The sequence below is a fragment of the Microcaecilia unicolor genome, chromosome 7, assembly GCF_901765095.1.
Source record: "Microcaecilia unicolor chromosome 7, aMicUni1.1, whole genome shotgun sequence".
NCBI classification, from domain to species: Eukaryota; Metazoa; Chordata; class Amphibia; order Gymnophiona; family Siphonopidae; genus Microcaecilia; species Microcaecilia unicolor.
This window is the reverse complement of record NC_044037.1, coordinates 277,382,397-277,408,381: the sequence shown is the minus strand read 5'-3', so window position 1 is coordinate 277,408,381 and position 25,985 is coordinate 277,382,397. Positions and strand designations below refer to the sequence as shown.

The 25,985-nt window shown below is 45.8% G+C and overlaps 1 protein-coding gene across 1 annotated transcript; it reads right to left on the bottom strand.

Annotated features, from left to right (window-relative positions):
- Positions 1–2,576: 2,576 nt before the first annotated feature.
- Positions 2,577–25,854, bottom strand: DTX3L (deltex E3 ubiquitin ligase 3L). Its single transcript, XM_030209178.1, has 5 exons — positions 25,648–25,854; positions 22,768–22,967; positions 17,262–18,758; positions 11,081–11,298; positions 2,577–3,387 (listed from the first exon to the last, which is right to left on the bottom strand). The coding sequence occupies exons 1-5, from the start codon at positions 25,835–25,837 to the stop codon at positions 3,318–3,320; spliced, it is 2,175 nt and encodes a 724-aa protein (XP_030065038.1). The 5' UTR covers positions 25,838–25,854; the 3' UTR covers positions 2,577–3,317.
- Between the last annotated feature and the right edge of the window lie 131 nt (positions 25,855–25,985).

The following is a 25,985-nucleotide window of genomic DNA, read 5'->3' as shown; positions in this document are numbered from 1 at the left end:
TTTAAAACAATTTAACCAAGCAGGAGAGGCTTTTGCCCGATTAGATCATGCTGGCAAAATCAGGAGCAGCTTATTCAGTGGCAATTAACTAGACAGTGCCACTAAATATCTGATCTGACCAGGGCCACTGAGAGACAACGCAGGACCCTACTGCCCCCTCCCACCACAACAGCGATCTTTCTGCTGCATCTAGCCTATGCGGAAACAGGAAGTTACTTCACAGGAGGCAGGAAGAAGAGCCTGTGGCTGGCAGAGCATTGTCTCTAGATCGCTGGCGCCGGGTCCTCCTTGGAGACCGGACCTGGGAATCTTACCCCCCCCCCCCCCAAGCTGGCCCTGGCTGACTGTTGTGGCACTCTCCAGTTGGTGCCAAGGCAGACCAGGGGCACAGTGTGGGTGGAACAGGGAGTTATCTGGGCACTGCTCAATGCTGGTGCCTAGATAGCTAGCCAAGCATTTTGGATCACATAAAAAGCAGTCCAAACTGCCCAGTTAGCTATATGGGTGCAACACTGACCATCAGCCACACCCAGATAGCCAGAAATTCAGTGCTGGTTGAATATGGGTCTAAGTTAGCCAAAAGCTTTCAGGATTTAAAGAAAAGCTGACTGGCACTGGCTGAATATTGAGTGGTACATGTATAAGGCAGTGGCGTAGCCACAGGTGGGCCGGGGCCCACCCACTTAGGACTCAGGCCCACCTAACAGCAGCACTCATTTAGTGGTAGCTGGTGGGGATCCCAAGCTCTGCCAGTTGAAGACCCCCCCCCCCCCCCCCCAATGGTGCTGAAAACATTGCTCTCCACTTCAGCAGTCTGAGCTTCCTAAGCTGGCACCTGCGCATGCTCAGTTTTCGGCGCATGCCTGCTGCAGGCTGCCAAGGTGGAGAGCAGTGTTTTTCCGCCAGCTGAGCTATATTTTTAAGTTGGTGGGGGAGGGGATAGAACACTTGGTGCCCACCCACCTCTTGTCTAGGCCCACCCAAAATCTGCTGTCTAGCCACGCCCCTGGTATAAGGAGACATTTTTCCAGCGTTCACCCTTGACTACACGGATTATTTGAACCATGTGTTAATTTGTGTGTTTGAGTTAACTAGGTTCAGTAGTGTCAGCAGAAAGGCCAAGGACTGATAACTAAAAGTATCCTTTTCCCCTAAGGAGTAAAGAAACTCACACTGTCACCATCTGTGCTATTCCCATGCTAGAGATAATTTTATAACTGTACAAGTGCACACAGTTTTCTTTTGAGTGAATTTGGCCACATGTTAAAAAGAAAAATGTACGTGTGTACTTCTGCTTGGAATTCTTCCCCAGGAAAAAAACTCAGCAGTTGCATTTGTTTTTTTGTTTGTTTGTTTTGTGTTTTTGACATGCACAGACTTCTTAGATTAATGTACGTGGATATGCTAGAATTTTCAAAAGCTGCTTTACCTATGGAAATCTATCAGAAAATTACCCTCCCTGCAGATACACACAGGATTTTAGGGGTTTTCTTCAGAGAACCTCTCTCCTGCATTCAATTTACTAAGGCAAAAAAAAAAAAAAAGCAATTTATCTTCGTTTGTACATTCAGATCTAAAATAACCAGGTTCTATCCTGCCGGTTGTGCAGCCGCTATTCCCCGCCTGCCGGTGCTGCCCTGTTTTCAAAATGGCGGCTGCGACTTCCCGTGCTAGTCTCACAGGTCTAGGGAGTCTCGGTCGCCATTTCTAAAATACAGTGGTGCTAGGCAGGGGGGGAAGAGCGGCAGCCCAGCGGGCTGGGCAGGAAAGAACATGTTCCCCTCCGCTGAGGCCACTAGATCAGCAGCATACTGAGCACCTGGGCAGAGCCTCTGAGCCCTCGGGCACTGCCTGGTTGTCTGAATGGTCAGTCTGCCCCTGGTACAGATGCTTTCAAATTAATCAAAAGCTACCAGCAATTTACTGCTACTTACAATTTACTTTGCTTCTTGAGTAACTAATAACCTACCTAGTTACTTCTCCATTGTACACAACTGTAACCGAAAGATGATATTGTGGAACAATTTAGCAATGATAAATACTGAAGTTACATCTGAGAACAGTAATACTGGGGTAATTTTATAAAAGGTTTTTTCCCATGTGTAAAATCTGTTTTACATATGGAGAAGGACATTTATAAAACTGCAGACAGAAAGTGTGTCTACTTATATGTACAATGTGCACAGGATTCCTAAGGGTGTATTTTGGGCAGAAGTGAATCTGAGCTATAAAGTACAAGCATATTTTATAAAATACAAATTCTGTGCAAGAAAACTGAAAACTCTGCACACTTGTTTTGCAATTTTATTGTGCAGAATTCTCCCCATTATAAGGGCTGGCATCTCCCCCTAGGTATGAAAAACCCTCCCTCTATACCACCACCACCTCCGCAGTTTCCAAAGCACCTTCCCTACAAACCTCCAACCCATTCCCATGGCACAAACATTACAAACCTCATCCACCTTTACCAGCCACCCAACTCACTCCGTTCATCTTTTCCAGATCCCCCAACTCACTCCACCCACCTTTTTCAGTCTCCTCCCTGCACCACCCCCCCCCCCCCCCACAATGCTGCATGCCCCTCCTTGCACCCTCACTGGCTTTAGTGAAGTACAAGGAGGAACTGCCCTACAGCATGTCAGGCTGCTTCCTGTTCCTCTGCCATCCCAGGTCTGACTGTTCCTTTTAGCCATGCGGGCCTCCGTACAGCCACGTGGCACGAACTGCCGGGGACCAAGACAGCAGAGGAGCAGGAAGCAGCCTGCTGGGCAGCTCCTCCTCCTGCAGTCGATAGAGGGTGAATGTACAGGGAGGGGAAGGAGACAGCCGGAAAGCCATCTGCGCACGCTATAGGCCAAAAAAAATAAAATAAAGCAGACTACGCCGAATTTTGCACAAGGCAGAATTCTGCGCTGCACAGAATTCTCCCAGGAGTAACATATAAAGTACACACACACAGATTTACAACATTTTCCGAGCAGGTGTAAATTAGTATACAGGCATTTGCATGCTACTGGAGCTGCTTCTGGGGGGCTTATTTGAAAAAGACACATAGGTGCCTATCTTGCCTTTATGAAACAGGCATAAAATATGCACCTTTTTTTTGTCTTTTCACATAGGTGCTCTGTTATAAATTACCCCATCAGGCTTTGAGTTCACTCTCTGCTTGCTGTCTCTTGAAATAGGAGGAAACAGAATAACATTACACAGAAGAACAAGTCTACAGGCGAAGAAACTATTGTCCAGTGCTTGAGCCAAATTACAACGTTGCCCTACTCTATGCAGCATAAAGCAACTGCCTCCATTTCTCTAAAATGTTATTCAATTCCTTTTGCTTTCAGCTCTTCTCGGACACGCTTCAGGTAATCAGGATCAGGGTATCCGTACCTAGGGAAACAAACAAGACTGCATCACTTTGACAACTTTCAGTTAGAGTTTAAGAAAGCAGCAGAAACAAAGGGACCTTTTTACTAAGGTGTCCCGAAAAATGGCCTGCGCTGGTGTAGATGTGTGTTTTGGATGCACACAGGTTCATTTTTCAGCGTGCCTGCAAAAAAAAAAAAAAAAAAAAGACTTTTTTTTTTTTGTGGCCAAAAATGGACGTGTGGCAAAATTAAAACCAGCGCGCGTCCATTTCGGCCTGAGAGCTTACCGCCATCCACTGACTCAGTGGTAAGGTCTCATGCATTAACCAGGCAGTAATCGTCAGCGTGCATACACTGCCGATTACTGCCAGGTAAGCGCCATTTCTACCGCGTGTTTTGGACGCATGTCAAAAATGGAGTTAGCACCTGGGGCGTACGGTAGCCAGGCGCTAGTTCCAATTTGATGCGCGTTGTACGCGCACAGGCGCTTACACACCTTAGTAAAAGGGCCCCTAAGACATTCTTTCCTCGAAAAGGCCATAGAATGTTATTGGAAAAGGCCATAGAATGTTATTAATGGACGTAGGGAACAATCCACTATTCCTGGGACATGCAGTACAAAATGCTTTGTTCCGTGGATCTTGTCGGGTGATTGCGACCTGGATTGGCAACTGTCGGAGACAGGGTGCTGGGCTAGATAAATCCTTCTTATCTGTTCCCTTCTCCACTACTGCCAACTCCAGACTTCGCGCCTTCTGTCTCGCTGCACCCTACGCCTGGAATAAACTTCCTGAGCCCCTACGTCTTGCCCCATCCTTGGCCACCTTTAAATCTAGACTGAAAACCCACCTCTTTAACATTGCTTTTGACTCGTAACCACTTGTAACCACTCGCCTCCACCTACCCTCCTCTCTTCCTTCCCGTTCACATTAATTGATTTGATTTGCTTACTTTATTTATTTTTTGTCTATTAGATTGTAAGCTCTTTGAGCAGGGACTGTCTTTCTTCTATGTTTGTACAGCGCTGCGTATGCCTTGTAGCGCTATAGAAATGCTAAATAGTAGTAGTAGTAGTCTCTTGTAACCAGAGCTAATATTGTGATGTCATAATGCCTGAGGCCACCAATATGAGCCAACCTCATCAGTGATGTCACAATGGCTTGATTGTCCTATACTTGGCTTACTTTTATTACATAGCTCTTTGAGCAGGGACTGTCTTTCTTCTATGTTTGTACAGCGCTGCGTATGCCTTGTAGCGCTATAGAAATGCTAAATAGTAGTAGTAGTAGTAGTAGATGGACCTTTGGTCTGTCCCAGTGTGGCAATACTTATTTATGTCTTATGTCTAAAAATTGTAATTTTCCAAGGTCCCTTTTTTTGATTCTGATTTGTTTGCAATCTGATGCAATACTAGCATTAAAGATTATGGGTCCGATATTCAGTGCTACTCAACTGGATAGGAGGTCTTTATTACCTGGTTAAGTAGTGCTGACCAGGTGATACCCAGATTTTCAGTGGCATATAACCAGATACTGCTACAGAACTATCTGGTTAGTGACATGCTGGTCCAAGGGCAGAGCCAACATTCAGCAGCAGTGTCCGGATAACTATAGACAATATCGGCAATAGCTCCTGGCAGTGCTTTGTGCCCGGATATTTGAGGGCTGGTATCCAGATAGGGCCCAAAGCAGAATATTCGGGCACAATCCAGCCATTAGCAGCCAGTGTTTAACAAAATGCTGACTGCCACCAGCAGAATATTACCCCTTATATTTTCACTTAGAGACTCCGAATTTAAATAAGTCAGATACAGTTCTGAACACGTAGGGTTGGGGTGGGAGGTGGGGCGTTAGGGGTAGACATGAAAATTGTTAAAAATATTGAACTACTAGTAAAAAAGCCCCGTTTCTGATGCAAATGAAACAGGGGGGGGGGGGGGGGCTAGCAAGGTTTTCTTCTGTGTGCATGTGGGAGTGTGTGTGTCCCTGCCCTCTGGCCTCTCTCCCCTCCCCCCTCTGAGTCCTTCACTGTTACAGAGCCAGCAATTTCGTGCTGTGCTGTTTTCCTTCACTGACTGTTTGTGTTACAGAGAGGGCGGGGCAGACACTCATGGGGAAACCGGCTATCTCTCCCCCTTCACACTTCCGTCTGGAGGCTTCATAGAACGTTGGTGTTGCCTTTTATATAGAGAGATACATCTTTCTGTTCGCATGATGGTGGTTTTTTTTTTCTCTTTATTCATTTGTTCAATAAGAAAACTGTTTAAAGTAAAGGTTGGAGGGGAGGTGAGGAAAAAAAATTGTAAAACCACCTTGATGATAGACGTTATGGAGTTATTCATATTACTGTGTTATGTCAGTGCAATTATTAAATGTTGAATCTTGTGTACATGTATAACATGCTAAATCATCAATAAAAAAAAATTGTTGATACATAAATAAATCAGATACAGTTACTTAGGCTAGGTCTTCCTCTATATCAGGGGTTCACGGGACACACCTAGCCAGTCAGGGTTTCAGGATACCCACAATGAATATGCATGAGATAGATTTGCATAAAATAGAGATGGTACATGCAAATTTATCCTACGCATAGTCATTGTGGATATCCTGAAAACCTGTCTGGCTAGCCAGCTTGTTTTCGAAAGAGAAAGACGCCCACATTTCGACCCAAATCGGGAGATGGGCGCCTTTCTCTCATGGGCGCCCAAATCGGTATAATCGAAAGCCGATTTTGGGCGCCTCCAACTGCAGCCTGTTGCGGACAGAGTTGACGGGGGCGTGTCGGCAGCGTGGTGAAGGCGGGACTGGGGCATGTTTATCAGCCGAGGAGAGATGGGCGCGCTCGGCCGATAATGGAAAAAAGAAGGGCGCCAGAAGCGAGAATTTGGGTCACTTTTTCTGGACCCTTTTTTTCCCCCGAACAAGTCCCAAAAAAGTGCCCTAAATGACCAGATGACCACCGGAGGGAATCAGGGATGACCACCCCTGACTCCCCCAGTGGTCACTAACCCCCTCCCACCCAAAAAAAACAACTTAAACTTTTTTGCCAGCCTGTATGCCAGCCTCAAATGTCATACCCAGCTCCATCACAGCAGTATGTAGGTCCCTGGAGCAGTTGTTTGTGGGTGCAGTGGACTTCAGGCAGGTGGACCCAGGCCCATCCCCCCCTACCTGTTACACTTGTGCTGGTAAATGGGAGCCCTCCAAACCGCCCCCAAAACCCACTGTACCCACATCTAGGTGCTCCCCTTCAGCCATAAGTGCTATGGTAATGGTGTAGAGTTGTGGGCAGTGGGTTTTGGGGGGGATTTGGGGGGCTCAACACCCAAGGTAAGGAAGCTATGGACTTGGGAGGTATTTAAAATTTTTTTTTAATTGTTACAAGTGCCCCCTAGGGTGCCCGGTTGGTGTCCTGGCATGTGAGGAGCACCAGTGCACTACGAATCCTGGCCCCTCCCATGACCAAATGCCTTGGATGTGTTCGTTTTTGAGCTGGGCGCCTTCGGTTTCCATTATCGCTGAAAACCGATACCGCCCACCTCAAATCCGATGCATTTGACCGGCACAAACCGTATTATCGAAACAAAAGATGGACGCCCATCTTTTTCGAAAATACAGTCTGGCCCGTCCCTTCGCGGACCCGTCCTCGGAGATAAACGCCCATGGAGATGGGCATTCGCATTCGATTATGCCCCTCTAGGTGTGTCCCAAGGACTGGGTTGAGAACCCCTGCCCTATACCTAGCATCCCTCATGATCCCATATCCCCCAGCTCATTTGTTCTGCTCTTTAAAATGACCATCACCTGGTCCAAAACAGACCCTCTTGGAGTTAATCAGACATCGAGCTTTCTTTTTTTGCTGACCTGTCTCCACCCCTGCCCCGGCGAGCTCTGTCTGATCCCATCTGCACAAGCCTCAAACAGTTATGATTTTATATTTAAATCACTTTATTAAAGTATAAAAAGAAACAATCTGCTGTATAACTGTCATTTTATAAATATCCCCTCCACTCTTGGGGGAAAACTGAACAAGCCAAATTACTACAGAGTGCTACATAGAAAATTCATGCTAACAGAATACCTCGATCGCACACACAGAGCACAAATGCCAAATACATAATAGCTGACCAAAAACGATAAACATATATTAAACCAAAACCCAAGAAGCCACAAGAAAGAAAGAGATGCATTTCCTCCTATACCATGCAAAATATAAAGATCACACATGCAAGAGATGGTGTTAGGGGAGTGCAACTAGGACAACTGCCTCCTGGCCAAAGAGAGCCCTAAGCATGCTGAAAGCTGAAGGCGGCATGGCCTGGTAGTGGGCGTTGGGGTCCACTCCCAAATTTCTGCCCTGGACCCTAGCCACGTCTAACACCAGCTCTGGCAGGATACATACTTCTCTTTTCTGTTCTTCCCGCCCCCTCTTGATGTAGCATCTCTTTCCTCCCTCCATCCCATTGTTCAACATCTATCCCTCCGTTCCACCCCCAGGCTCAACATTTCTCCCTCTCTCTTCCATCCCTCCCTCCCATCCCCATTTCCAGCTTATTTCTCTTTCTTCTAGAATGCCCTCCCATCCAGCATCTCTCCCTCCTTCCATACCACCCTGAGTCCACCCTCTCTCCCTGTCTCTTCACAACTGCCCTGCCATCCAGTATCTCTCCCTCCATCGGCACCCCCCCCCCCCCCCCCGGTCCACCATTTCTTTCTTTCTCTTCCCAACTGCCCTCCTATCCAGTATATCTATCCCCCTCCCTCCATACCCCAGGTCCAACTTCTCTCCCTTTCTCTTGCCTCCCTTCATTCTACTGTCCACCATCTCTCTCCTTCTGTTTCCAAGCCCATTATTTCTTCCCCTTCAACTCTCCGACCCCCACCTTCGTTCTGGCATCTCCCCCTCTCTTTGAACACTCCCCCCCCCCGGTTTAGTACAGAAACAGATGCTCCAGAGTGACGCTAACTTCTGAAACCTAAATAAATTTTTAAATAAAAAAAATACTCCAGACTATGATTAATATGGACAGCACAACACTACTCCTGGTGTTCCACTCACTTGGACTTCAGAATTCTATTCTATGATTCCTATTCCGCTTTTAACTTGTGGATCACAGAGCAAAGAGATTACATTAAAATCAATAACCTAATCTTAATAAAAAAATATCCATCTAAGTAATTTTTATAAAGTTTTTAAGACCCTTCAAAAAGAACTGTAAGGAGCAGTTAAGTGAACTATTGCAGGTAGACTATTCCATATTTCTGTGCCTTGGAAGGCAAAAACATATATTTATTTTTTATTTATTTTTGTTACATTTGTACCCCACGCTTTCCCACTCATGGCAGGCTCAATGCAGCTTACATGGGGCAATGGAGGGTTAAGTGACTTGCCCAGAGTCACAAGGAGCTGCCTGTGCCTGAAGTGGGAATCGAACTCAGTTCCTCAGTTCCCCAAGACCAAAGTCCACCACCCTAACCACTAGGCCACTCCTCCACTGTTGCTACTATTTGAGATTCTACATGGAATGTTCCATGTAGAAGTTGGCCCTTGCAGATCACCAATGTGGCCGCACAGGCTTCTGCTTCTGTGAGTCTGACGTCAGACTCACAGAAATAGAAGCCTGCGCAGCCTTCTACATGGAATGTTGCTAGTGGAATAGCAACATTCCATGTAGAATCTCCAATAGTAGCAACATTCCATGTAGAATCTCAAATAGTAGCAACATTCCATGCAGAATCTCCAATAGTATCTATTTTATTTTTGTTACATTTGTACCCTGCGCTTTCCCACTCATGGCAGGCTCAATGCGGCTTACATGGGGCAATGGAGGATTAAGTGACTTGCCCAGAGTCACAAGGAGCTGCCTGTGCCTGAAGTGGGAATTGAACTCAGTTCCCCAGGACCAAAGTCCACCACCCTAACCACTAGGCCACTCCTCCACAAACAACTTCAATTATATGTTGTTGTTTTTTTTTCTTCTTTTGTTTACGGAAGGGACATCAAGAGACAGATTTTAATAACTCCTTATATGCCTTCTGTGACTTGGGAATATAAGCAAATTTCCTACCATAACTGAATTAGCACCATAAACACATTTATAGACCAGTCAGGCTATTTTTAAATTGAATTTGAGGTTCTAATTTTAACCAATGTAAGTTATTCAAGAGGGGGCTAACTTCACAAAACCCGCCTGATCCAAAGATTAATCTATAGCAGCTGTATTCTAAAGAAGTTTGAGACACTGCATTTATTTATTTCCAGTGGCGTAGCTAGGGTAACATAGTAACATAGTAGATGACGGCAGAAAAAGACCTGCACGGTCCATCCAGTCTGCCTAACAAGACAAACATATGTGTATACCTTACCCTTGATTTGTACCTGCCTTATTCAGGGACAAGACCGTACAAGTCTGCCCAGCAGTACTTCCCACCTCCCAACCACCAGTCCCGCCTCCCATCACCGGCTCTGGCACAGACCGTATAAGTCTGCCCTCCACTATCCTCGCCTCCCAACCACCAACCCCTCTTCCCCCCACCTGCGCCGCCACCCAATTTCAGCTAAGCTTCTGAGGATCCATTCCTACTGCACAGGATTCCTTTATGCATATCCCACGCATGTTTGAATTCCGTTACCGTTTTCCTCTCCACCACCTCTCGCGGGAGGGCATTCCAAGCATCCACCACCCTTCTCTGTGAAAAAATACTTCCTGACATCTTTCCTGAGTCTGCCCACCTTCAATCTCATTTCATGTCCTCTCGTTCTACTACCTTCCCATCTCCGGAAAAGATTTGTTTGCGGATTAAAACCTTTCAAATATTTGAACGTCTGTATCATATCACCCCTGTTCCTCCTTTCCTCCAGGGTATACATGTTCAGGTCAGCAAGTCTCTCTTCATACGTCTTGGAACGCAAATCCCATACCATTCTCGTAGCTTTTCTTTGCACCGCTTCCTGGGGCCGGTCATTCTTTAACACCCCCTTCCAAAATCCAGTACTAGGCATACCGAGAATATAAAACACTCAGGACCTATACAGCAATTCTACCATACCATAAGCAGTAATTTCTACGAGTCACACAAGGAAAAGGAAAGCATCTTCAACACTACAGTGAGCACTAGAACATCAATTCACCTATTGTAAAATGTAACCTGAGAGAATAGTATAGATTGTTGATCCTGCACAGTCAATGCCAACTGAAAGCCATGTCTTTTTCACAAACACAGATACACCCTAATCCACTATAGAATAAGTAATCATAAACTTTCTATTTAGACAAAAATTAAACAAACCCCAAGATGCTCGATTTTGCATACAATGCAACACCACACCACAGCAACAAAAAATGTAAATTTGAAAAAAACTAACAAATACCAATCACCACTTTACAAATTTACAAATAGAAATTAAAAAAATAATACCATTTTATTGGACTGATACATTTAGCTTTCAGAGGCCAAAATCTCCTTCCTCAGGTCAATACAGTATAGTGCTGTTACAGTATCCTATCCTGTGACCTGAGGAAACAGTGCACGCCAAATTCAAAATTACCACTGGGCGCCTTCACTAGCCTGGTGGTAATCTCGATTTGGTGCGCGTTAGCCCTACCGCGTCTTAGTAAACGGGCTCCACAATGCATTTATCGTCATGTCTTTGATACTAGGCTAAGAGACTTTTTTCATTCTGGCATTCAAAATTTGAAAAATAGTGCTCACCCTGATGGCCCCCCAGAAATGTTAGTTTTGTGGTGAATATCATTCCAGGTGATGACATCATTGGAGCCAGAGGTACGAGACTGCCCCACTGTGAAAATCAATTTCTGTTCGAAGGCTTTCTTAAGCAGCTTCAGAATTTCTTGTCCTTCTTTATTGTTAGGTAAATATGCCTGTCGAGATGTTGGATAATATGGTTTCCCTGGGTTTGGATGGTTTGCCTGTTGTACAAAAAAAAAATATGCAAGCAATTCAAAACCTTTATATTCAAAAATAAGCTAAGGTGATAGCAATGTATATCTACCATACACACCTAGTCTTTATCTTCTGCATTTACAAATATATTTTCAAAGTTCACATTTCAGCACCATCCAAAGCAATGGTAATAAATTGCCTGTGGCTTAGAATTCACCTCCCCAAGGGGTCCTTTTACAAAGGCGCGCTGAAAAGTGGCTTGCCGTAGAGTAGGCACAGGTTTTGGGCGCGCACAGAATCATTTTTCAGCACACCTGTAAAAAAGCCCCCCCCCCCCCCCCCCAAAAAAACCCCCCCCGGACATGCGGCAAAATCAAAATTGCCGTGCATCCGTTTTGGGTCTCTGACCTAACCACCAGCCATAGACCTAGCCGTACAGAATTTGGGCGGCAAGATGCCACTTGGCGTGCGGCCGCTGCGTGTGTCCAAAAATAAAAATTATTTTTCGGACGTGCGCCAAAAATGAAATTACCACACAAGAGCCACGCGGTAGTCAGACGGTAAGTCAATTTTGGCATGCGCTGGGCGCACGTAGGTGCCTAAGTGGCTTAGTAAAAGGGGCCCTAGGTTTCTAGGATTGGTGAAGTCCTAAAAAGGGAGAATGCTTCTGAAAACCTATCATTTGGTTTCTACTATATCATTCGGCAGGAAAGGTCAGGGTTTCAGTGCTGGCATAGCTAGTAACAGGCAGCAAATGCCCTCTCAATTTCACTTTCATTCTATATTTGAAAGGTATGAATCCGCAAACGAACCTTTTCCGGAGATGGGAAGGCGGTAGAACGAGAGGGCATGAAATGAGATTGAAGGGGGGCAGACTCAAGAAAAATGTCAAGAAGTATTTTTTCACGGAGAGAGTGGTGGATGCTCGGAATGCCCTCCCACAGGAGGTGGTGGAGAGGAAAACGGTAACGGAATTCAAACATGCGTAGGATAAACATAAAGGAATCCTGCTTAGAAGGAAGGGATTCCCAGAAGCTTAGCCGGTGGTGGGAGGCAGGGCAGACTTATACGGTCTGTGCCAGAGCCAGTGGTGGGAGGCGGGGCAGACTTATACGGTCTGTGCCCTGAAAAAGACAGGTACAAATCAAGGTAAGGTATACAGAAAAAGTAGCACATGAGTTATCTTGTTGGGCAGACTGGGTGGACCATGCAGGTCTTTTTCTGCCGTCATCTACTATGTTACATCCTTAAAGCATAAATTTGCATGTAATTTCACATGCCGAAGTTTCATCGCAGTAAATTTCAGAAAGCAAGGACATTTCTTAGCTATTAAATAATTGGCACCAAGATGTAGGTGCCATGGAGGGGCATAATTGAAAGGGACATCCAAGTTTTGTTGAGGACGTCCTCGCAAAAAGTCCCGATGGAGGGGCAGGGAAACCAGTATTATCGAAACAAGATGGACGTCCATCTTTCGTTTCGATAATACGGTCTGGGACGTCCAAATCTTGAAATTTAGGTCGTCCTTACAGATGGTCGTCCCTAGACTTTGTCGTTTCTGATTTTCGGTGATAATGGAAACCAAGGACACCCAACTCAGAAACGACTAAATTGAAGCCTTTTGGTCGTGGGAGGAGCCAGCATTTCTAGTGCACTGGTCCACCTGACATGCCAGGACACCAAATGGGCACCCTAGGGGGCACTGCAGTGGACTTCATAAATTGCTCCCAGGTACACAGCTCCCTTACCTTGTGTGCTGAGCCCCCCAAATCCCACTACCCCCAACTGTACACCACTACCATAGCCCTTATGTGTGAAGGGGGGCACCTAGATGTGGGTACAGTGGGTTTCTGGTGGGTTTTGGAGGGCTCACATTTACCATCACAAGTGTAACAGGTAGGGGGAGGGATGGGCCTGGGTCCGCCTGTCTGAAGTGCACTGCACCCACTAAAACTGCTCCAGGGACCTGCATACTGCTGTCATGGACCTGAGCATGACATTTGACGTTGGCATAGAGGCTGGCACAAAATATTTTAAAAGATTTTTTTTTGAGGGTGGGGAGGGGTTAGTGACCACTGGGGGAGTAAGGGGAGGTCATCCCCAATTCCCTCCGATGGTCATCTGGTCAGTTCAGGCATCTTTTTGTGGCTTGGTCGTAAAAAAAACAGGACCAGGTAAAGTCGTCCAAGTGTTCGTCAGGGACGTCCTTTTTTTTTCCACTACGGCTCGAGGACATCCAAGTGTTAGGCACGCCCAAGTCCTGCCTTCGCTACGCCTCCGACATGCACCTGGGAACTTTGGTCATCCCTGTGTCGAAAAGCAGTTGGGGACGTCCAAAATCGGCTTTCAATTATACCAATTTGGACGACCCTGTGAGAAGGACGTCCATATTCCGATTTGTGTCGAAAGATGGGCGTCTTTCTCTTTCAAAAATAAGCCTGATAATGGTGGACTGAAGATAGTGCCAATTCTAAAATGGCACTTAGCCACACCTCTGCCAATATAGAATGTTAGTGCAAAGCTGTGTTGGAGGCATATTTTCAAAGCACTTTGGGAGGCTAAGTTCCATAGGTTTCTATGGAACTTTGGGAGGGTAAGTGCTTTGAAAATGAGCCTCTTGGTGTGCCAAAATTTAGGTGCACCTACTTACATGTCAATGGCTGGTCTGTTAGCGTACCCAAGTGTGCCATACAATACACACAACTGACAGTAATCTAGAACTTGAATGCATAACTTGATGACGTGCTCTTGGTTTACCCATGCTCTGCCCATACATACACCTGTCACAGTTATGCACTAAGTACTAAATTCTATATATGGCGCTGAAAAGAAATGCTAAACATTATTCTAATATAAATGGCGAGTGTCGTACTCACTCGCAAATGCGCAGTAGAGACCCTCTCTGCCCTGCCCCCGCGTCAATACGTAATGACGAGGGCAGAACAGAGAGGGTCTCTACTGCGCATTTGTGAGGAACACCATCGTCGCTAATGCTCCCCCCACCCGGAGTCGCCGCCGCCACCCACCTTCCACCCGGTCGGGCCCTCGCTCCGCTATTGAAACAGCGAGGGCATGCAGCACACAGCTCTGCTGAGCTGCCATCGGCCTTCCTTCTTCTTCTTTGCCTGTGTCCCGCCCTCGACGACGTTACGTCACACGAGGGCGGGACACAGGCAGAGAAGAAGGAAGGCCACGGCAGCTCAGCAGTACGACCGGGTGGAAGGTGGGTGGCGACAGCTCCGGGGGGGGGGGGAGGGGGGGAGATGAATTCGGAGGGGGAGCGGCAGCAGCGAACTCGGCGGTGGGGTGGGGGGCCTTTCAACCCCCCCCCTCCTATACTAGCCCGTTTTTACGGGCTGAATGGCTAGTTATTCTATAATCTGTGCTCCAAGTTGAGCGCCGTTTATAGAAAAGTGCCTAGCCCAGGATCCACGCTTAACTTTTAGGCATAAGGATTTACACTAAACTGAAACCTGGTGCAAATCCCTGCACCTAAATTAGGCACGAATCCGCCATATTATATAACACGTCATGCAAATTCTTGGAACGCCCACGACCTGACCATGCCCCCTTTTCAGATCTGTGCACAAGAAGTTACGTGCCCATCTTCATAGCATAGCGCCTAGCAAGACGCGTGCGTAAATTGTAATTACTGCTAATTAGCACCGATAATTCATTATTAGCACACAATTATCGGCATTAATTAGTTCGTTACTCAGTTGTGCATATGCCCAAATTTACGTGCACAATTCTGTGCACCATATATAGAATCAGGGTTAAGCGACTTCAGTGCATACTTTATAGAACAGCACCTAAACACTTACATGCGTAAATGCCAATTACTGGCGCCTCTGGCGTACATAAGTACTAGCATTCTTTAAACCACATATGCACTTACTACTACTACTTAGCATTTCTATAGCGCTGCCAGGGTTACGCAGCGCTGTACAAGTTTAAACATGGGGAAGGACAGTCCCTGCTCAAGAGAGCTTACAATCTAAAGGTTAAAAACTATGTAGTCAGTATAGGTATCAGGAATGGGAAGGTGGTTAGGCACCAAAAGCAAGGGAGAAGAGATGGGCCTTGAGTAAGGACTTGAAAATGGGCAGGGAGGGCGTATGGGCTCAGGAAGTCTGTTCCAGGCATAAGGTGATGCGAGGCAGAAGGGGCGGAGTCTGGAGTTAGCGGTGGTGGAGAAGGGTACAGAAAGGAGTGATTTGTCCTGAGAGCGGAGGTTACAGGTGGGAACATATGGGGAGAGGAGGGTAGAGAGGTAATGGGGGGCTGCAGATTGAGTGCACTTGAAGGTCAATAGGAGAAGCTTGAACTGTATACGGTAGCGGATCGGGAGCCAGTGAAGCGACTTGAGGAGAGGGGTGATATGAGAGTATTGGTTCACGCGGTAGATAAGACGTGCGGCGGAATTTTGGACAGATTGAAGGGGGGATAGGTGGCTAAGCGGGAGGCCAGCGTCTAATATTGACGTCTAATAGTAGCCAGTAAGTTTCAGAATAAGGAGGTTGAAGATTGCCTTTACATTTTTATTAAAACATGTAAAGTTACAAGCATTAGGCCTGTTTTTTGTTGTTCTAGAGCACTGGTATTCACTAACAAGCCTTGAGGGCTACAAACAAGTCAGGTTTTTCAGAATACCAGTATTGAATATGCATCAGATTTGCATGGTACCTCCATTGTATGTAAAACTATCTGGGTTTGACGCCAGACTTGAAAAATCTGAGACAGAGGACAGAAGCTGAGAAAGTATAGCGGTTGTGAAATATTCTACAGTATTGTATATTAGATTTTTTTTTCTCTCTATGGTCGAAGAACTTGATGGTTAGTGGATGACTACTGAATGGACAAGGATGATGATATGAACATTTGACATTATCACAGGATTCGAGGCACCCAAATCAGTATAATCAAAAGCCGATTTTGGGCGCCTACAACTGCACTCCGTCGCGGAAACGGCCAACGTTGACGGGGGCATGTCGCAGGCGGGACTGGGGCGTGTTTATCGGCCGAGCAGAGATGGGCGCCTTTGGCCGATAATCGGAAAAAAAAAAATGGGCGTTTTTAGCAAGAATTTAGGTCACTTTTTTGGACCCTTTTTTTTCACGAACAAGTCCCAAAAAAGTGCCCTAAATGACCAGATGACCACAGGAGGGAATCGGGGATGACCATCCCGACTCCCCCAGTGGTCACTAACCCCCTCCCACCAAAAAAAAAACCAACAACTTTAACAACTTTTTTTGCCAGCCTGTATGCCAGCCTCAAATGCCATACCCAGCTCCATCACAGCAGTATGCAGGTCCCTGGAGCAGTTGTTAGTGGGTGCAGTGGGGGGCCGAGAACCAGGGAGGCCAGGGCTCAAATCCTGCTTCTCTCACTAACACTCCATGTAACCTTCACTCTCTGTTGCCTCAGGTACAACTTAGGGTCCAATATTTAAAGGATTTATGTTTCTAAAATTGGCCTCTTTGAATACTTACTAGGGACTGAGTGCCTAAATTTATATAAAAAAGTCAATAAACTCCTAAATTATGGAGCATAAAAAGTAGGTGGCAACAGGGGTGGATTTAGGGCAAGGAAAATTGTTAGAAGCTTAGCACTGATTTTCAGTACTAGGCTTATAAATCTAGGCAAATGAATGGCAGGCCTAAATGTATATGCATAACGTTTAAGCTTCTACAATTAAATTATGATAAATTTTAAAGTGATAATTTATGCTTCTAACTTTGGCTTAAAATTAGGGCACAAATTTTGTAGCCCATTTTTTGTTTTGTTTATATTGAGCCCTTAGATTTTCCACTTGAATAGGAAAATAATGTGTGTACCTATTTGTAACTTGCCTTGAACTTGGAAAGATGAAGAATTAAAGCTAAAATTCAGATCCAAAAAAAACGTAATAATTACTGTGAATATGCATTGAATCAAAGTACTTCTAACTGTAGTTAACTGCCCTCAAAATATGTAAAGTAATACTCACTGCTTGAGTGCCACCCGAGAAAGTATAATTAATAATTATAGTATTACAGTGGTAACCAGGAAGTTGTGTAGAAATAGTCGTGTCAGACATGGTTCCGGGTGGCTGATTCCCCATGACAGTGCCATAGCATGTGTTGCATACAGGACATACTGGTTTCTGATTCATGGCTTTATGGATACACTCTTTACAGAACTCATGCTTGCACTTGGACAGCACCACTTTCTCCTCCAGTTTATCTAAGCAAATTGGACAGGTGATCTCTTTTTTCTCTCCTGTCGCTGCTTCTGATTCACGCTTTGAAATCACAGTAAAACCATCCATCTCTTCTACTTCCATGGGTACTTCTGTATCACTTGCAGTGGTTGTGGCCTGGGAATGGATGCCGGTAGCTTGCCCTCGCACACCCTGATTCAGAAAGTGGGCAACCTGTGCCACAGCATTTGACACGTGCTGTGGTAACCCAGTCATAGTCAGCGTACCACTGCTGTACTGAAGTGCCACATTCTGGTTTTCTTTCTGCAGCCTGTCGAGGAACAATTTCAACTTCTGGTCTTCCTCAGAATGTAGATTAAAGCGCTTTTGAACTAGACTGGCCATGATCCTTTGAAAGGCACCGATGAACCTTTCATAAGCACACAGGTATAGCTCAGAATCTTTGTTCTTAGGTTCGAACTGGATGCTCACTTTACCCGAGATGCTATTTTGATTCACAACAAACAAAGAATCATATTTGTGTTCTATTTCTTTAATTTCTTTGGTTAGCACGGTTTTCAGCAGAAATATCTGCGAGCTGTCAATTTCAATTCCGTTCTCCCAGGTGTAATTGGTACAGGTGATCCTGACAGGCTTTACAGGCCAGTTCTCCCTGTCATTCACCTTTTCCAGATAAGTTCTGGCTTGGGCGATCTCACTTCTTGGACCACGAAGAATTAGTAAATTTTCTTCTTCTTTCGCAAGCACTCTTGGAAACTTTGCTTTTAAGGATTGGACCGTTTCACTTATCTGGCTTTTGCTAGCCAATAAAGGAACTCTTTCTTGAGTAAGATTTTCTGCCGCTTTCTGGTAAATAGAAATAAACTGCTGATGGGCTTTGCTTACATTATTCTTGCCGTCAAGAGCTACAACACGGACAACGCGACAATCACCTGAATTGTAACTTTTGAAACACACGTTACATTTCACTTGTAATTCTTCGATCTCCTTCTGGCAAACATACGTAACATATTCATAGATGACCTCATCAACATTTATTTCGTTTTCTGTTTCCCTGGAGTTTAAGCTGTTCCCTCTTTCTGAAACTTCTCTTTTTCCCATACGCAGCTTCTCCAGGTATTGGTACACTTTGTCTATTTCGGTAAAGTCTCCGCTTATTTCTTCGATGCCAAGGTCAACCGACTCTTTCACTATTTTTAGGCTGGGAAACCGAGTTTTTATCTGCTTCCTCTGGTCTTTAGAAAACAAACTTGTATTCAAATGTGCTGTTATCTGCAGAAATATCTGGAAATAAATGAACACAAAGAAATTATTCTACAAAAAGGTAGGAGACCCTGGTTAAGGTGTAATATTAAAATAAAAGTAGAACAAAGCATGCAGAAGCCTAAGACAGCGGTGGCATAATTTCCCATAGAGGTTACAATTCTCACAAGTAAGGGCAGGTGAAGATTTCTATAGTTTAAGCTGGGGAAAAATCTTTTACTTTTGAATTTTCCATCCCGACATTGAATAAGTTCTGTCTAGATATCGATCTTTAGCCAAACATTTTCTGGTTAAATAGATGTCCTGTTTTGTGACGTGATTGGTTAATAAATATTTATATTTCTGTATTCTGGAAGTGTTTTCGTCCACCCCTACTTCTTGCGTTCTCAACCTAAGCGACCTGATATAAAATTATTCGTACCTGGGGCAATGGAGGGTTAAGTGACTTGCCCAGAGTCACAAGGAGCTGCAGTGGGTATTGAACCCAGTTCCCCGGGATCAGAGTCCGCTGCTCAGACCTTTAAGCTATACATCTCCTTCGTTGTTTGAGAAGAGCCAACTCTCCCTACTTCTTTGTCTGCTGTGACTGTCCTCACGTAGGGAATCAGCGCACCTCCACCCTTGTGTGTTTTTTTCCTTGTAATGTACATTTGCACCACATGTCAGTTGGGGCAAATGGCCGTGCCTACAGTTAGGCTTGCTTCCCAGATGTAAGCGCTATTCTATAAACTACGCCTAACTTTTAAGCCTGGCTTACAGAATAGCACTTTTTTTGCCACCATATACAGAATCTAGTCCAAAGTGGCAACTCCACTCTCTGCTGGAGCGACTGAACGTCAGTACCCTAAAAACATACAGTGGCTGAGACAACACCCTAGTTTTAAGCCCTAGAAAACAGCACACCAAGTTAGCACTTTTCTTCCCCCTTTCAGCCTGGTTCCTGCTCACACAAACCAGCCATCAGGACACCTCCAGCCAGTCAAGTTTTCAGGATGTCTGCAAAGAATACACCTGGAGTAGTTTTACATGCACTGCCTCCATTATATATAAATCTACTGCATGGAAATTCATTTGTGGATATCCTGAAAACCTGACTGACTGGAGGTGTCCAGAGGATCGAGTTGAGAATCCCTGGCCTGGTTAAAGAACGAGGTATGTCTGAACAGCAGTTTATCTTTTCCCTTCACACCCTACCAGGCCACTTCCTGTAATAGAGTGTTGCCACTGGTCCCCATGGCTGCTCCTTCCTCTCTTCCCATTTAGAAATAAAGTACAAAGGAAGAACTATGGAGAAAAATTTTTAAAAAGCACATGTGCTTTGTTGTTGCCACTCTGCTACAGATACTGAACCTAAACAGACAAATGCAGGTAAGAGAAGGAAACAGAAGAAATACGGGGAAAGATGCAGAGAAGAGGATCAAGAAGCGAAAAGTAATATGGAACGAGATGAGGGGCAGGGCCGCCCCCGGGGCCCCCCACTGAGGTAGTCGTCGCCCCCCCCCCCCTCTGTCCACCATCGGGCCAGGCCCCCCCCTGAATTCAAATCATAGCGCCTCACCTTGACATCGCTCCGTGTGAAAGAAGCGCAGCAGCGGCAGTCTGAAGATCGCCTCCCTTCGGGCCTTCCCTCCCTGTGTCCCGCTCTCGTCTGACATAACTTGCGCGAGGGCAGGACACAGGGAGGGAAGGCCCGAAGGGAGGCGATCTGCAGACTGCTCCGCTTCTTTCACACGGAGCAAGGTCAAGGTGAGGCGCTTTGATCTGAATTCAGGGGGCCCCGGTCTGGTGGTGGATGGAGAGAGGCGGGCGGAGGGGACTGCGGCGCCGAGCCCCCCTTGGAGGCCTGGGCCCATGGAATTTTGTCCCCCCTGCCCCCCACTCGGCAGCCCTGATGGGGGGGGGGAGGAATATGTGGAAAGAAGCCAGGCTACGCTCCTAGTCCGCATTCACTCTGGTGGGGGGTAGAGCTTCAATATAGCATTTTGACAGACAGGCAAGTCTGGGAGTCCTTCAGAACTTGCCTGTCACTCATGCTTGAATATATATATATATATATTTTTTTTTTTTTGGGGGGGGGGGGGGGGGGGGGGAATAGTTTTGTTAAAATAACAGAGCTGAAGAGAGTGAGGTAAAAGATGACCTGCCAGGTGAAGGAATCTCATCTTCTTATTCATACACCACTGGACATTGGGTGGCGGAGCAGGTGGGGGGGGGGGGGGGGAAGAGGGGTTGGTGGTTGGGAGGCTAGGATAGGGGAGGGCAGACTTATACTGTCTGTACCAGAGCCGGCGATGGGAGGCGGGACTGGTGGTTGGGAGGCGGGAAATACTGCTGGGCAGACTTATACGGTCTGTGCCCTGAAAAAGACAGGTACAAATTCAAGATATGAGTTTATCTTGGGCAGACTAGATGGACCATGCAGGTCTTTTTCTGCCGTCATCTACTATGTTACTATGAGGCATATTTTCAAAGCACTTAGCCTCCCAAAGTTCCATAGAAACCTATGGAACTTAGCCTCCCAAAGTGCTTTGAAAATATGCCTCTATGTATGTTACTCTTTAATCTTACTGTACCCCCACAATGTGTGTGCAACTGTGAATTGCATTGTTTTGTATTTGTTACTTCTTGCTAGTTAAATTCTGGATTTCATAGGTCAGTCCCTTACATGTGACCCCTTCCTTCTTCTCACTAGCCCTGGCCTGTGCTCTTTTGCCTTCTGGATATTCCTGCTCCCCTCCCTCCCCCACATCTTTGTGTGCATGAAAAAGAAAAGCATCCATTGTTGCCTCAGCCCTACTAGCAAGATTTTCTTCTGTTCCTCTCCATCCCTGAAGGGCTACCTTCGAAAGCTAATGAAAAAAATGTATTAAGTTAGTCCAATAAAAAAAAAAGGTTATCATCTTATTTTCTTTTCTATGTTTTATTTTATTCTGTTTCTACTGACTGCTTTTAGAAGTGGACTAACACGGCGGCTACCATATCTCTCTCTCCATCCCCTGCAATTGCGTTGCCTTTTCACCTCTTGTTTAACATTTGACACTGTTCGGTAACTATCTCAGTAACCCTTCTAGTCTGAGGGTGTTGAACGGAAGCAATTTAGACAAAATCATCCTGCCTGGACAGAGCTCCTCTGGTTCAACTACACCTCCATGCATTATGTTTCAACAATTTTTTATTGATGATAAATCAAGTACAACAGACAAAATTATATGATCAGATACAATCGTATCAATACCAAGCAAATACATTTCGCTGCACGCCATTATCATCAACAGTTTATTTTATATGCCAAACTATCCCGCATCCCTAATTCCCCTACCCCCTTTAGTATCCCCCCTGATAGCTAAACGGTCAAACTGCCATGATTCCCAGAGGGGCCTGGACTCTGATAGCTCCCCCGGGAACCCATTACAATGCAACATTCTGATGACCAGGGAGTCAAGGGACACACATCCAACACATCACGTTTCCATCAATTCGCATACCTATACCAGCATTACAGACGTTGGATGATTACTGCAGCCCCCAACTTTTGCAGTTTTATCCCCCCTCCCCTTCCCTCCTGTCTGTTTGTTTGCATTAAAGAGCAGTTGGAAACTAAGGGACCCTTTTACTAAACAAACATTTTTTTATTTTTTGTTGTTGAAGGGACATTTCAGGGGACAGAGAGTAGGCATTCCTGTGCTAATCAGTTAATGCAGGCTATATTAACATACACTGGTTAGCGCAGGAATACAACATGAACCCTAACCACCTACAAAGCGGGTGGCAGTACATGCTCATGCGGTAACATTTTTTAATGGTCATGGGCTCATGCCAATATGAATGCATGGCTGTTAATACAAAAATGGGAAAAAGGCCGTTTTATGGCTGCAGAAAAAAACCCGCACAAGGGTGCGCCAAGACCATTTTTTTTTTACTGCAGTTTAGTAAAAGGACCCCTTGGAGGTTGAATCTTCTCGTGAACGCTGAAGCGGGTTTAACTTAATGGTGAATACTGTAGGACAGTGTGAGATCAGATCAAAAGTACCTTTTGGGATAAGGTGTCAGCTGAATCCTGGTGGTATACTTCCTGTAAGTGTCTTTCCGTTGCATCCTCCTGCCACTGTAGTAATGAATTCATTTCAGAAGCTTCGCTGCTTTCACGATTCCAGGGTTTGACAGAAATCTTCAGTGTTGAACTGTCAAAGCGGAGAAAGTGGTCTTTTTTGGATATCACACGCTCATAAGCTGATTGAGAAAAAAAAACATTAATAGGTTTCCGTTATGTTACGTATGTTACTCTTATGCTAACTCCGCTTTTTAAATCTGACTATTTCAATTATATAAAAGTTTTCATCTCTTGAAGCTTACATCAGTGGTAGTCAAGCCGATCCTCGAGGCTTGACTATTGGAAGCTGTTTGATTGTCCCTAGTTATTAGGGAAATAATTTAGGAGAACACTAGACAATCTATTTTCTCAGTCCAGGGCCCCGAATTGTGGAACCAGTTATCTTCTCATTTAAGGAAGCAATCCTCTGTAGTATTTAACACAAGACTGAAGCATCCAATAAGCCTATCCTAGCCAACCCAACTTACTATGTCCTGGAAATAACACACTGAACAGCCTAAGGCATCTATAACTAACAAATGAACAGCTCTGTTCCTCTTATGCATCCAGTTTTCTGTTGGGAATGATTAACGGGAAAGCACCACTTATACCCACGTGAAAATCTATTCCATATTTATGGGATTATGAGGTGGATCTGGCCAAAGATCTGGATGTCACTGGTATTGCAGGGGTAGGCTTGACTATATATATATACAGAATAACAAGTGTCAGTGCAGGCCAAGGGTTGTGTACACCGATGATCTCTCCTACTTTTGGAATGTAGGAGGTGAAGTAAAAAGGTGGACTATTTCAGTTGTTTTTCAATTGTAGCCCTTGGATGTTCGAGACAGCAGTCATATATTGCAGAGGACATGATGTTCACCAAGATATGTTTCATCTAGGAACATGCTTGTGTCCTTTGCAAAAGAAGTAAAGCAAGGTCTACAATGGACAGTTTCTGAATGGGAAGGCTTTTCTGGACAGGCTCTTATATAAGAGTGTTGGTCAAAGATTTTTGTTGGGTTTCTCATTTTTAGGTCCATGATTGTACTTTTTAAAATTTTCACCAGAGCCTGGTATTGCAAAAGTCGTTTTGCTATCCAATGAATACAACTTGACTATTCTTGTTGGGGATTGGGGGGGGAAGGGTGGCTTTCTTTTTCAGAGGACAATGTCGAAGGGTGGAAACTTGTCACTGTGGAAAGGTATAAGGGAGCCTTCTTTTTTTTATCAAATGTTTAATGGTTGTATTAAGCCAAACTGGATTCAATCAACAGCGTTACTTACAGCATGGCCACGGAGGAGTCGGACGAAGAAGATATATGAAGACTTTGGGTCGGCTGGCGGGGGTTGGGGTCCCCCGCCAGCGGAAGAAATATTTTTAAAGGCAGGAGGAAGCGGACCTCAGCTGGCGGGGGTGGGGAACCCCCACCAGCAAAGGTAAGTAGCAGGGGAGTGTTGACGGCGGGAGGGAGGTGGAGAGAGGTAGTGGCGGCGGAGGGGGGGGGGGGAGGTAAAATGTGCCCCCTCCCGCCGGACTCCAGATACGCCCCTGTGATATTCTAGTGCTCACTGCAGTGTTTAAGATGCTTTCCTTTTCCTTGCGAGCCTTGTAGAAATTACTGCTTATTGTATGCTAGAATTGCTCTATAGGACCCGAGCGTCTTGTATTCTCGGTATGCCCAGTACTAGATTTTGAAGGAGGAGTGTTAAATGCCCTAGGTACGCCACCACTGATCGTATCTCCACTCCTGTGCGACCCCTTCAGTCTCCCCCATACTTTTTTGCTGTCGGTGACCTAGTAGAGACAGAAAAAGCACTCTCGGTGCTGCCACCCCCCTGAGATGGCTTCCCTACGTGCTGCTATCTTCCCCAGCCTGCCACCCACTAGGATCCCTTACTGGCACTGCTATTCGGCATTGAAGGAAACCGTTCAACGCTCCGGGATCACCAAGAAGAGGACACAGAGAACTGCAAAGCAAGGACAAGGGTGCACCGGCCAGGAACGGCGCAGGAAGGAGGCTGGGGCCATAGGAGCCAACTTTTCAAAATTATTGGGGGTGCTAAGCCCAATGGAAATTACCCCTCCCTGGGCACATACATGGAATTTTCTCAATATTGGGGGTGGAGGTACTACTACTACTTAACATTTCTAGAGCACTACTAGGGTTACGCAGCACTGTACAGTTTAACAAAAAAGGATGGTCCCTGCTCCAAGGAGCTTACAATCTAATGGGCGAAATGTCAAGTTGGGGCGGTCTAGATTTCCTGAATAGAGGTGTAGTGGTTAGGTGCCGAAGGCGACATTGAAGAGGTGGGCTTTGAAGATGGGCAGGGAGGGGGCCTGGCTGTATAGGCTCAGGGAGTTTATTCCAAGCACCCCCACACAGAGTCGGCGCCAATGGCTGGGGCAAGGTTGCACCGGGATTGTAAGCTCTTTGAGCAGGGACTGTCTTTCTTCTATGTTTGTGCAGCGCTGCGTATGCCTTGTAGTGCTATAGAAGTGATAAATAGTAGTAGTAGTAGTCTCTTGTAACCAGAGCTAATATTGTGATGTCATAATGCCTGAGGCCACCAATAAGAGCCAACCTCATCAGTGATGTCACAATGGCTTGATTGTCCTATACTTGGCTTACTTTTATTACATAGCTCTTTGAGCAGGGACTGTCTTTCTTCTATGTTTGTGCAGCGCTGCGTACGCCTTGTAGCGCTATAGAAATGCTAAATAGTAGTAGACTTGGGATGATCGGTGTTGAGCGTGCACCGGGAACCGGAGGAGGAGGTTTCATTCGATTCACCCCCTCCCCCTAAGCACCATACCTGCCTTGTCCTTGAAAAACACCAGATAGACGCCTTCCTCCGACTTTGCTTTCACGCTGCATTCGCCTCCTCCGGACGTCTTTCTCTGGAAATAACCTTCCAGCTTCGTCTTTAACTTCGAGGACGGCGGCGACACCTGCACCAGGACGGCAAACAACGCCTCGGTTCGTTCCATGACGACTCCGGCCATGACTACTCGGGACCGCGCGCGGCTGGGCACCAGCTTTCGCTTTCGTTTTCCCTTTCCTGCTTATAGGGCGGTGCCGCCGAAGAAGAACCGAAACTCAAACTAACTCACTCTCTCTCTCTCTCTTCAGTGACTTTGCCACAGCCAGGGC